The sequence below is a fragment of the Poecile atricapillus genome, chromosome W (assembly GCF_030490865.1).
Source record: "Poecile atricapillus isolate bPoeAtr1 chromosome W, bPoeAtr1.hap1, whole genome shotgun sequence".
Classification (NCBI taxonomy): Eukaryota; Metazoa; Chordata; class Aves; order Passeriformes; family Paridae; genus Poecile; species Poecile atricapillus.
The window spans coordinates 95,070,427-95,084,232 of record NC_081288.1 but is presented as its reverse complement, the minus strand read 5'-3'; the positions used below and the strand labels follow the sequence as shown (position 1 = coordinate 95,084,232).

At 35.8% G+C, this 13,806-nt stretch overlaps 1 protein-coding gene across 4 annotated transcripts in view; it reads left to right on the top strand.

The window, feature by feature from the left end:
• Positions 1–10,993, top strand: part of LOC131591650 (spindlin-Z-like) — a 203,544-nt gene extending 192,551 nt beyond the window's left edge. For all 4 annotated transcript variants that reach the window (XM_058862590.1, XM_058862586.1, XM_058862588.1 and 1 more), the window contains 3 exons: positions 3,990–4,243; positions 5,244–5,477; positions 7,313–10,993. In XM_058862590.1, the coding sequence (XP_058718573.1) occupies positions 3,990–4,243; positions 5,244–5,477; positions 7,313–7,512 (688 nt within the window). In that variant the 3' untranslated portion in view covers positions 7,513–10,993. The remainder of the gene's footprint in view (positions 1–3,989; positions 4,244–5,243; positions 5,478–7,312) is intronic.
• The last annotated feature ends 2,813 nt before the right edge of the window (positions 10,994–13,806 follow it).

Genomic DNA, 13,806 nt, shown 5'->3' with positions numbered 1-13,806 from the left:
GAAGGGAAACATTTTGGATTTTCTCATTATACCATCTCAAAATTTACATACTTATGCATTCCTGTGCTTATCACAGAAACAGCATACTACTGATATAAAAAGATGTTTGAGAAAGTTGACTATTATCTTATATGGAAGTATACTGGTCACAGTTATTACACACCTATTTTTGAAAAGGGTTGCATGGAGTTCCCTGGTAACTACTGACCAGTCAGTCTTACCTCTATGCCTAGTAAGATCATGAGACATATCTGCTTGGAAGACATATTTAAACATATGGAAAGCAGAGACATGATTAGAGACAGCCAACATGGCTTCAGCAAGGGCAAATCATGCCTGACTAATCTAATGGCCTTCTATGATGGGGCGACTGCATCAGTGGGCAAGGGAAGAGCAACTGATGTTATCTATTGTGGACTTATACTTGCCTCTAAATTAGAGAGACATGGGTTTGATATATGGACTGTTAGATGGATAAGGAATTGGCTAATGGATGCATTCAAAGTCAACAGCTCAATGTCCAAGTAGATACCAGTAATGAGTGGTGTCCCTTAAGTGTCCATACTGGACTATTTACAAGAGCATGTAGTGACAGGACAAGAAGGAATGGGTTAAACTGAGAGTAGGTTTAGATTAGATATTAGGGATAAATTCTTTACTGAGAGGGTGGTGAGGAACTGGAACAGTTTTCCCAGATAAGTTGTGGATGCCCCATCCCTGGAGGTGTTCGAGGCCAGGTTGGATGGGGCTATGTACAACATGGTCTAGTTGACGGTGTCGCTGCCTGTGGCAGGGGAGTTGGAACTAGATGATCTTCAAGGTCTCCTTCCAACTCAAACAAGTCTATGATAGACAGTGGGATTGAGTGCACCTGAAACAAGTTTACAGATGATACCAAGCTGAGCAGAACAGTTTATTCACTTGTGGGAAGGGATGCCATCCAGAGGGACCTTGAAAGGCTCAGTCCATGTGAGCCTCATAAAGTTCAACAAGGCCAAGTACAAGGTCCTGCACCTGGGTCAGGGCAATCCCCAGTATCAATACAGACTGAGGGATGAATGGATTGAGAGCAGCCCTGCAGAGAAGGACTTGGGGTTACTGTTGGATGAAAAATTGAATATGAGCTGGCAATGTGAGCTTGCAGCCCAGAAAGCCAATTGTATCCTGGGCTGAATCAAAGAAGTGTGGCCAGCAGGTCAGGAGAGGTGATTCTGCCCTTCTGCTCTAATGAGACCCCATCTGGAGTACTGCATCCAGCTCTGAGGTCCCCAGTACAAGAAAGATATAGACTTGTTGAAGTAGGTCCAGAGGAGGGCCATGAAAATGAAATCAGAGGACTGGAACACCTCTCCTATGATGACAAGCTGAGAGAGTTGGGGTTGTTCAGCCTGGAGAAGAGAAGGCTCTGGGGAAACCTTATTGCTGCTTTCAATATATAAAAGGGTCTTATATGAAAAGACAAAGAGACTTTTTACCAGGGTCTGTATTGACTGGACTAAGTGCAATGGTTTTAAACTGAAAAGAGGGTAGGTTTAGATTTGACATAAGGAAGAAATTTCCTATGATGAGGGTTGTGAGGCACTGGAACAGGTTTCCCAGAGAAGCTGTGGATTCCCTATCATTGAAAAGTGTTCATGATCAGTTTGGATGGGGCTTTGAGCAACCTGATTTAATGAAAGATGTCCATAGAAGGGGGTAGAAGAATTGGATCTAAATGGTCTTCACAGGCTGATCATTCTATGATTCTGTTGTTCGTAGTCAGTTAGAAATCTGTTTTCTTTCTTATGACATGTTCAGTAGCAAGCAAAAATAGTTATTCTCTGGCAATTTATTTGTTTGAAAATCATATTTCCTCCTATAACAAATAGCAATACAAATGACAATGAGTGCCTGTCCAGTAGTACCAGCCTTCAAACAAAGGGAAACTTGAACTGCAAGTATAGGTACCTCCTCCTTTATTTGTAAGTGCATTTATGATGCTTTTTGCTCTCTCCAAGGTGTTTTAAAAGGTAGTGAACAAATTGAACTGTACTGTGTAGCTTTTTTTTGTCATATTTTTTTAAGTGACTGAAGCTTTTCACTTAATTGTGCAAATTTAAATGTTATGATTTATAAGCAGAAAGTGAAATTAACTGTGTGGTTAAACATGAACAGTATTATTTTGCCTTTTTCAACTTTAACTTTTTAGCTTCAGTAGCAGTTGGTTTTATTCTGTGAGGGTGCCTTAAAATGGGATTGCAATTCATTAAAATTAAATAGATTAATTTCATGTAAAATAAAGTAATTTTCATTGTGCCCATGAACCAGATCTCTCACTGCATTTATTCAGAATAAAATTTTTCAGAGACTATTATTTTTTTTTTAAAGTAAGACTTGAGCAAGAATGAGTATTTGAACATATGTTCAAGTTTCTGTGGAAAATTAGAACCAACTCTGCAGAGGAGTTCCTGTTAACCAGAAGAGATTACCATTTCTATAATACTGCTAACTTTGACAAGATAATATTGTGAATGCAGACTGACCTCCTTAATCAGGGTAAATCATCACAGAAGTTAAATTTGACAGAAGATACTGTGGAACTCTGCTAAGACTTTCATGGAGAATGAAAGTCTTGAGATGGAACAAGCTGTTGAAGGAATTATACATCTTGGTTTTAATTATTGTGATTACATCTTCAGCATTAGTAATTTTATATACTGTTTATATTGATTTTTAAGACTCATTATGAGACTTCATTGATAAGATTGCTATTTGTGTCATTTGGATCTCTATCATACATGGACTGTTCTTTGAGTTTTCATTGTTCCTAGAGACATTTTTCTTTGGTCACGGTCACTAATCTAAGGATGGATGTTGTTTTCTGCAACTGATTTTTCTTTTTTTAGATGTTGCGTTTAAGCATGCTTCTAATGTGTATATTGCCATTTAAATGAAGAGTACTATAACTAGTAATTAATCCAAAAATTTATTTTGAAATTAGCTAACATTGGTGAGAATTTTAATCAGGCAACCCGCTAAGTATGCATACTATAACATGCTAAAATAAAGATGATGATAATATACATTTATCACCAATGTAATGTTGTAATGTTCATGTTTCTTCATATGTTGTATTCACACATGTCAAGTTACTGTTTGGGTTTATTTAACTCAATAGAATAAAACTTGTGTAACTCTGTTTTAGTGGGTTGAAACTGTCAAATAGCTTACAATGCCTGTTTATCCGAGCAACTGGCACTCAGCAGAAGTAATCTTCCTGTGCAAGTTAGATTACAAAAATGAGGAAGGGTAAAAAGTATATTTAATCTATTATCTGCTTTAAAGAGTATCACTTTTCTTGCTGTGAGCTTTGCATATAATTTTTCTTGTGTTGTACTAAAAAGGAATGTTAGAAAAATGTTATTGCTATCATGTGTCTTTAAAAACATTTGAAGTCAAAGATACCTGTAAAAGCAGAGGGAAGTGAAATTTCCTTCAGGTGATAAGTTAGGGAAAACAAATGCTCTGAAGAATTTTAATCAACCACCACTAATGTTTCCACTGAATTCTTCCTACTGGGGTGAAGGAATTATGTTTACCATTCTGTGAAGAGCAACAAGGTAGCAAAAGTATATACTATTAGGTGAAATTGCTCTTTCAGAGCTGATTTAGGGTTTTAACAAGCAAATTTTACTTTTGATGTTCTGTATAGCAATGTTTACAATAGTTATTTTGGCTTAAACAAACTAATTTTAGAAACTACTATTATGAAAGGAACCTTATACAAAATATTGTAAGTATTCCACTACTTATCAGTGTGGGTTTTATTCTTTTTCTAGGTCAATGTAGTATTTATACCCTATTTTGAATAAGGTGCACTAAGCTGTATAAATTAATTTATCTTATATTAAGATATAATAATATATTGCCTTGTTAAAGCATGCAGCTCTTGTCCAGAATGGAATTTTGAGTATGTACTTGTTTAATTTTATGTTTATATCTGTGTACAGAAAGCATAGAAACAATGTTGGACCAAGCAAACCTATTTCTCAGCCACGAAGAAACATTGTAGGCTGCAGAATACAGCATGGCTGGAGAGAAGGGAGTGGACCTGTAACACAATGGAAGGGCACAGTTCTTGATCAAGTTCCTGTAAATCCCTCCCTCTATCTTATAAAGTATGATGGATTTGATTGTGTGTATGGACTAGAACTGCACAAAGACGAAAGAGTTTCAGCACTTGAAGTCCTTCCAGACAGAGTTGGTAAGAGGTTTTTTCCTATATGTGCATATGTTGTCAAAACATTTAAATTTTATTAAATTACTTTTCAGTACATGGCAGATAATCTAAATGCTCTGTTCAATTTTTATTTTAGTTCACAAAGTTTTGATGATAGCAAAGAGATTAGTTCTGTCTTTTTTCTTTAAATGGTATGCAAAAAATTTTGTGGGTTCTCTTTTTGAGAGTCTTATCCCTAACAAGCTTATGTACATGTAGTATCAATATTTCTATTAAAATTTAAACTCTGAGCCAGCTGAGAAATGTCCTGGTTTTGCTGTCTTGTGTGTGTTTGACATTAATTGTGTTTGGTTGTTTTTTGGTTTTTTTTTCATGTGCTTTCACTAGGTATTAATACAAGTGGGGGAAAAAAAGCATTTTCTAAGTGAAATAACTTATTAACTAGTAACTTAACTAGTAACAAGGCTTTATTGTTTTTTATAATTAGCACAAAATTGTTAATCTGCAGGTGTTTCCAAACTTTAAAGTTCAAAGTTTGACCTAATAATGTTTTTTTACCGAATGGAATCAATTTTTGGGTTTCCTGACGGCAAAAAATCAGTAGCAGTTTCTAGAATGGGATTCGGGGGAACCAAACCTAACACTTTCATTAACAACTTTATAGAGCTGCTCTGTGATTTAGCCTGTCTTCCTCCCCTCTTCCCCCTTTCAGTATAAATATTTAAAATACAGATGCTATTCCTTGCTGTGGCTTATATTGGTCTCCCTTTACCTTGCATTATGATAGTTTGATTGGGGGGGTGCAATGATGGAAAATGTCAATAAAGAGTGCTAACATGTTAAAATAATTCTTTAAGTTCTGCTGTTCTTTGGTCTTCAACTCTCTGAAATGGGCATTATTTGTTTTTTATGTGAATTGGCTTTCAAATTAATTTATTCATGAATTTGGATAAAGATTCTTTTTTGTAAAGATTTATTTCTGTACTTTTTGAATGGATGTACTTATGAACTGCTACCATTTCAGCTTCATCTCGAATTAGTGATGCCCACCTGGCAGACACAATGATTGGCAAAGCTGTGGAACATATGTTTGAGACAGAGGATGGCTCAAAAGATGAATGGAGGGGGATGGTCTTGGCTCGAGCTCCTATTATGAACACATGGTTTTATATTACCTATGAGAAAGATCCTGTGTTGTATATGTACCAACTCTTAGATGACTATAAAGAAGGTGACCTTCGCATTATGCCCGATTCCAGTAAGTAGACTGGTTACTTATTTTTTCTGAAAAATGGAATCTCTCTGTATTATTATACAGCTAATGGGTTATGTATGGAAAAGAGTTGACAAACAACTATCTTTTTAAGTATCAAAACCAGCAAAGGTTACAGCACAACTGAATAAACATCTGTATTAAACAATTTATGAAATATTTTCCTTGAGTCAGTAGTGAAATATGCAATAAATACTGGAAAATCCTTTTCTGTTATAATTCCTAATTCTGATAAAGATATACATACTGTTATGAAGAGATTACACTTAGATGTTTTTCACACAGATGAACCAGAATCTTTCCATTGTTATTTTCTTATAGAAATGTCACAAATCAAGGAGTTCTATTTTTGGAGCAATTGTTATAAAAAGAATGTTTTGGGGCTAACTAAAATAGGTTAATTTAGTTTGGGTAAGCATCATCAGTTTGGAAAGCTTCTGAATAGTTTATTGGAGGAAAGAAGCACTAATCTTTTGAAAACTCATTTTCTCTCACATATTTAAACATATAGAGGAAAAAAATCAATAGGTTAGGAGGAATATTTTTTCTTCCCTTTTTAAAAGTGAAAGTTATTAGCTTTTTTCCTATAAATATTTTTTGCAGAATCAGTGTTGTTCAAGAGATTTTAGCTAATATAAAAAAAAGAAAAAAGTTTGTCAGTAATATTGTACTCTCCCTTCTGTCTTGTGTCTCAAAAGTGCTTCTCTGACAGAAATGTAATTTTGGCTTTAAAGTAAATCATTAATTTGACAGCAAAAAAGTAATTATGCAATTCACTACATAAATATTATTTTAAATTAATTCATTGAGTTTCTGAGACTGTCTTCCTTCAGATCTAACACTGGCTGAGTAAACAAGTGTAACTTATTTGCATAACCTCTGTAGTAATCCTATGATTTTAGATTTTTTTCCCAGCCTAACAAAAAGCAACTTATCTGTGGCCTGAGAGAGAACCACAAATGTTAATGGAAAAACTGACTTTCATCGTAAAAAAAACAAAGCAATCTTTTTCAGAGTTGGCACCCCGAAATACCTTGCAATTACTTTTTAAATTCTGCTTTGCTTTCTTCTTTCTTAGTAAAATAAGTTAAAAGACTCACGCTTTTCATATTTAAGAATTAAGTTTTTAATGTGTTCTTTTTCCTATCTATTGTGGGTCCCTTCCAGCTCAGGATATTCTATGATTCCTTATCTCTGTTTCTAAGACACTTCAAACTATGAGCTACCTTCCCTGAATTTTGGTCCTTTACAGACAATGTGAATTGTGTCTTTAAGGATACTTCTGGGTAGATCTTGCTAGAAAAGCAAATAATAAGATTAAACTTCTCAACAGTATCCATTCTAGTGTAAAATTGAAAGCCCCTTTTTACAACATTATTGATTAAGGAGGTTACACTTAGCTTGGAAGATGTGGTTTTGTTGTAATTACATATTTGCATTGACATTTTGGATAGTGAGTTCTAGTACACCTGCCTTTCTGTTAAATATATTCAGTGACTTGTTCTGCTGGGGACTCAAATTCAATTCTCTACAAACATTTTTTGTAATTGATGTGTAAGTCTTCATGACAAAAAATTTACATTTCTAACCAAAGTGCTAATTTTTAATTCATAAAAGTGAAGATGGTATTACTTAAAAAAATAAAATCTCTGACTACTCTAGAATCATGGCAATAGGTGCTTGTCTAAATAACTTGTTTTAGATATACTTTGCATTTTGAACTTGTGACTGTTTCTTAACTTATAAAGAAGTCTGCAGTTTTGTATATTGGAAAAAATCCATAAATGTCTACCCAAGTATATTGTATTTTCATATTACAGATGATTCACCTCCTGCAGAACGAGAACCAGGTGAAGTTGTAGACAGCCTGGTAGGCAAACAAGTGGAATATGCCAAAGAAGATGGCTCAAAACGGACTGGCATGGTCATTCATCAAGTTGAAGCCAAACCATCTGTCTATTTCATCAAGTTTGATGATGATTTCCATATTTATGTCTATGATTTGGTGAAGACATCCTAGACATCATCATGATCTTCTGCCAAATTTGTGGAACTATTAAATGTAAAATTTGTAGACACAGACTTGACTGTTTTTCAGTTGAATGAAAGCTTAAATGTCCCTGCGAACCCACAATCTCTGCCAGCAACTCTGTTTTGTTCTGAATAATACAAATTTATGTGAACATGACACATCTTGTGTAAGAGAGCTCCTTTTCTTGAAGGAAATCAATATGTTTGGGTGGTAGGGAGTTAAAAGCAAAGAACAGTTGCAAATTCAAGCTGTGTGAAGTCAATCTAGTATTGTAATCTAGATCTTTTCTTAGATTAAATTTTTCTTTAACCTTGCATCACCTGTTCAACTGCCACATGCAAGTGTAGTTTGCTATTTTCCATATGCCTTCTTTTTCAACATTAAATTTAATTTCTTGGCTACTGGCAGTCCTTGTTTTCTGGGTTGGGACAGAGGTGACTTTTCTGAAAGGTTTAAACAGTGTGCAGCAGTAAAGAGTGTCTAACCCAAGTAACATAAATTTACTGTGTTTCTACTCTGTTTCAAATTAAATTTTTTAAGAACTTGCAGTACATGGAAATACTTGTGTGTTTTTACTAGTCACAGAGCAGTTGGATATCAAGTGTTTGACTTATGCACCTTTCAGTGAAAAGGCTTTAAACTATAAAAATATATTTAATCTATATATCCAGTTAATTAGAAAACGAAGGTTAAGAGCCTGTGTTTACAAGTTGTAGGAACCAGTAAAATACACACAACAAAGCTGCCTTTAATCCTAAATGTTGTGCTCTGTTTTGTTATACACATTTTGTAGCAGAATACAAGTGCTTGGGTGCCACAAGTTTAACAGTATATAATGCTACTTAAGCAGACTTTGGACTACACATTGGCAATCAGTAGTCTCTCATTTAATATCAGAACCTAGCAACCTGGATGTTTGTGTGTGGACTTAGAAATCTAGTATTAGTTAATCTTTTACACGGTAAATACAAATTTATGGGACAGGGGGTGCTTTTACACTGAGAACCTCCTTTAGAGAAGGAGAAGCATTTGTTGCCTTCTCCTCAGTCTGCTGTATTCCTTTGTTTTGTGTTGGGGTTTGCTATTGTTTTTAACCATTTTGGCTCAAGAAGGCATCATTTCAATGTATTCTATTTTTGGCTTTTCCACATAAGGAGTGTCCAAACAAATCTACAGTTTAAACCTGTTGTTGCCTTTTGTGGTGTACTTGCTTTGAGGTATGCCATTAACATGAATTTCATTCTATGAACACTAGAGTTTTGCATGCCAGTGGTGTACTATCTAATGGGAGCTATAGGCTGTCTCAGTGGTTCAGTCATCTGCATTAGATTGTGGATGTAAATAACAGCCCACAACAGCAGAATCCTTTCACAGTTTTAAACTTGTAAGATAGTTGTAAATCAAGGTTAGGGTATTTGGGTTTTTTTAAGAACAGCAACTTTTAAAAGCTTCAAACCACTGCTTCACAGAAATACAGTATGTGAAGAATGTGAATACAGTCAACACTTTTGATGGAAAGAAGAAATACATAGATATCCAACCTTATGATGATAGTGGAAGGATGCAGGAGAGATCCTGCTAATCAGAGATCAGGGGTCTGACCTCTATTGTGGGTATTCTTAATATCAAAGACTCAGTGTCTTAAGTCCTTTTCTGTTCTTTTTTTTTTTTTTTTTTTTTTTGCCTGATTTCATGCTTTAGCCTTAAGGCTTGTGCCTCATTATGCTGTTAAATGGTAATACTGTATAAATATGGTATCAATTCTTTGTCCCTTGCTACTATATCGCATTATGTCCTGTATTTCATCATGGGCAACCAAAGGCAGGCTTTTGTCTTTCAGTTCACAACTGCTCAATCCAGTCTTTAAGCACCAAGTATCTGAGTCAGTAAATTTTCATTGTGTTTTGAACAAAATGAGCAGATTTGCAACACAGTGCTTTCATCCTGCAGATCTGTTATGTGCTTTCTATTGACTCTTAAGAGTCCTGCATGTAAATCTCAAAGCTGAGCCTGGCTCCATGAGCCCAAGGTGATATTTGTGGCACATGAATGAGTGTATTGATTACACACAAAATACACTAATAACTTAGTACAATGAATTTTGGGCTGTACATCTAAGGATGTAACAACAAGGTTTGTTTTGAAATATTTGAGGTTTAGCTCTACTGGAACATTTTTAGCATTTGGCTTGCATTTGTGGGGTTTTATGTAAGCCACTCTAATATACCACATATTTTGCTAATTAGAATATAATCTATACAGTATATACTGTCAAATTTTATGGTTGTTTTTAGATGTCCCCATTGTATGTTGCATGGTTTTTTTTATTTTCATCTTTTTTTTCTTAAGGTTTGTGTGGAGGGGTTTTTTTTTTTTGTTTGTGGTTGGTTTTTTTAATAGCTTAAACCACCTTTTTTGAGATGTGAGACTTATTCCATTCCCTGACATCTGTTTTGGGCTTATTTTAGGCTCATGTTTCAGATCTGCATGCAGTGCTTGCATTACCCTAGTAACTACATGTTGGTCCCTTGTTCTAGGGGTTCAACATAACTTTCCAAATTTATCATAGGTCTTGTGATGACACAAGACATGGATCTTTGTATAGAAGTTATTGGCCTCTCATTTACCTGCTGTAGTATTGCTGTATATTGTGTGTGCATGATGTTGAGCTGCCATGGAAAACTTTTTAAAAGGAAAAGAAAACCACCTTAAATGCAGACCATCCTTTTTTGCATGCTTAGAAGGTTAGAACATTCAATGTAACAAACGGAAGTTGCATGTTATAATGTTTAGGTTTGGGGTTTGTTCTGTTTTTATTTTGTGTTCACTTTTTAGTGAATTTCCTTATTGTGCTGTTTGAATGGTTGTTAATAGAATTAAATGCACTAGTGAGGCAAACATAGTTCCAAGGAAAGGTAATTTTCCAGTTATATGTGTCATACAGCATTTGAAGGGACCATGTATTCTGTTCAAGAATAAGTAAAATCATAATTGATAAGTAAACAATTAATTTTTTTTTCTTTTGAATGCCAAACCCTAAACTAAGTGGGACTACATAAAGACTAAAATACTTTGGGGGAAATCCTATTTATTACAATAGGTATACATCTTCTTTAATTCTTTAAAATGGAGGATTTATCTTCAAATAGAATAAATTACAGTTGTTTCAGGGAAAAATAATTATGGTAAAAAACAGTTTCTGGTTCCTTGAAAATGTTGTGCATTTTGTATTTTATATCATTAGTGCAATTTGGATGGTTCTTGGTATGTGTATAGTTCAAAGGTCTTCGTGTTCACATTTTAAAATTAGGTAGTAATTTCATCTTTAGAGCTTGGTTTTATTTTTTTTATTTTCTTTGCATTTAGAAGTATGAACATTTTAAATCTGTTACTTAATTCTGTAAGTAATTTTTATAATTATGATGTAACTCTATCCTTAAAGCATTTAAAATAAATCCTTTATGTGCAACTCATGACTTTAAATTTTATTCTCATGAGCAAAATGTAGTGATGTGACTTCAGACTGCAAAGAAGCAGTTTCTTCAGTATTTTAATTTTAAAAGGCTTAGTTGGGCCACGTGTGCTGGTATAATACTTTCCCCTATGAAATGTTTGCTTGCTAAGTAAATTTTTCTTTTCCCATGTAAGTATGAATGTCAGCAAGATGGAATTTCACTGAGGTAGAGCATAATGCTTAAACTGTATTTCACCAAAAAAAGAAAAATTCCTCCTCAGGGGTTTATGCAAGTCTGTGAGGAAGCGTCTTATTTCCGGAACACACTAGCTCACATTGTAAGCATTATTTCAGCAGCAGGGAACAGTATAAGTGTTTGTTAGTGTTTAGCTGATAGATTTGACTGCTTTGAATTAACGGGCTTAATGTTGCTAAAGGACACAAAATGATTCACACAAACACCTCTCAGTGTTAGAACAGGAAAGAACCCACCTTTATTCTCTGACTCCAGTATTTATAGATTCTCGACAATGACCAGGGATTGGATAATTAAGTTACCACCTTCCCAAGCACACTGGTCATGCGAAACGTCCATCAAAAGACGTTTCTTAGAAGGAATGTGATAAACAACTTATGCTTATAGAACTTTCATGGGAAAGTAACTAAAACTATGAAAACATTATCAAGAGGCTTTAGTTTTTAGGGCGACAGGCTTAACTAAAATTGGAATTTTATTTTACTCACTAAATTAAAAAAAAAAAAAAAGCAGAATTTATCCAAAACTAGACATGATGAGCAGTGAAGAGAATAATAGCACAGTGCTGTGAATTTCCTTGAGGCACATTAAGTATTTTACACTAATCAATGAACACTTAATTATTTTATGTTGTTTAAGGTAAATTACCAAGCTTGACTTTGAATACTGAAATCTGATTATAGGGGGAAAAAATCTTATAGGAATAGCCCAAAATATATTTTTGACACCAAGTTGCTGACACCACTGGACAGTGGGAGTGTACCCTCAGCAAATGCATAGATGATGCAAAACTGGTAGGAATGGCTGATACACCAGAGGGTTGTGCTGCCATCGAGAGGTACCTTGACAGGCTGGAGAAATGGTCAGGAACCTCATGAATTTCAACAAGGGAAAGTGCCAAGTCCCACACCTGGGAAAAATCAACCCCATGTGCCAGTACATGATGGGGCCTCACCAACTGGAAAGTAGCTTTGCAGTAAAGGACTGTATGTTTGTAGTGTGCTAGTGGACACCAAGCTAAACATGAACTAGCAATGTGTCCTTGTGGCAAAGAAGGCTAACAGCATCCTGTGCTGCATTGGGCTGATGTTGCCAGAAAGTCAAGGAAGGTGATCCTTCCCCTTTACTCAGCACTGGTGAGGCTGCATCTAAAGTACCATGTCCAGTTCCGGGCCCTCCAGTACGAGAGTCATGGACATTATGGAGAGAGACCAGTGAAGAATCACAAAGATGATTAAAGGATTGGAGCATCTCTCTCATGAGGAAAGGCTGTCACCTGGCTTTAATGGGGACAGACAGGTTCTTTTGGAAATCCTTGGCAGAATGATGATGAAACTAAGTTGTAGTTACAATTAAAGTTTTATTTTTTACCAGACTTTTATGATCAGCATAGAATGGTATGATCAGAGTAGAACAGGTGTTTTAATAAGCAGAATCAGTGTAGCATAATTTTATAAGTAGCATAGCACAGAATTTCAAGGCATAGCTTAGCTTATGGCTTCTAATCACCTGGATCCTCTTCATGCCATGTTAAATCTTAATACATGACTTTCCATATCAATATAACAATCATAATCTAGGCTTGAAAGATGTAAAAAAAATTGAATCACTAAATCCTCAGTAGAAGTAGATGATGTTGGAGGCATCCCTAACCACTGGAGGATCACAGGTTTTGCTGTCCAGCAGCTGTTTCAGTCCAAGTCCCACTTAAGACTTTTAACTGCTTGATTTTATAGGCAGTGCTATGTGTGCTGCTAAGCTTCCTTGTTCTGTATCGGGGTCACAAGCACCTGATTGGCCAGGTGCCTGGGACCTTCAGGGCTGGTAAGGAGGACAGTAGTTAGCCTGGCACCTGGGAACCTGGAGACTGATAGGAAAGGGGAGAAGTCTGCCTAGTGCACAGGACCTTCAAGGCATGATGAGGGAAGATGGGACTGATATGTGTCCAGTTCAGTCACAGAGAATGGCTATTTTCCTAATGGCATTAGTTATGTTAACCATATTACCAGGGGTCAGGTGTAGGTGGTCACACTGACAGAGCTGAGAGTGTTTAGCCTGGAGAAGACAAAGAGAGGTTCTAATAAATGCATACAAATACCTGATGGGAAGGAATGAAGAAGAAACATGCTCTTCTCAGTAGTGCCTAGTGACAGGTTGGGAGCCAATGAACACAAGCTAAAACATAGGAGTTTCCATCTCAACATCAGAAAACTCTTTGTTTTTATTGTGAAGGTGACTGAGCGCTGCAACATTTTTCCCAGAGAGATTGTGGAGTCTCCCTCCTTGAAGAACTGTCTGGATATGGTCCTGAGCAACTGGCTCCAGATGACCCTGGATGGGGGAGGAAGGTGTGGACTAGGTTCCAGACTCAACCATTCTCTGATTTTTAGGACTGACAGACTGGGAAAAATTATCAAGTTTCTAAGCATTCTTTTCAGGCTTTACTCTTCTCATTTTACTAGTTTACTGCTCTGAATTCCTCAGTTCCTCTTCCAGATTTGGAGTATAGCAGCAGTATATTGTGGAGAAGGCACAGTCCTCCGACAGGCATCCTCCCTGGAGATCAATCCCC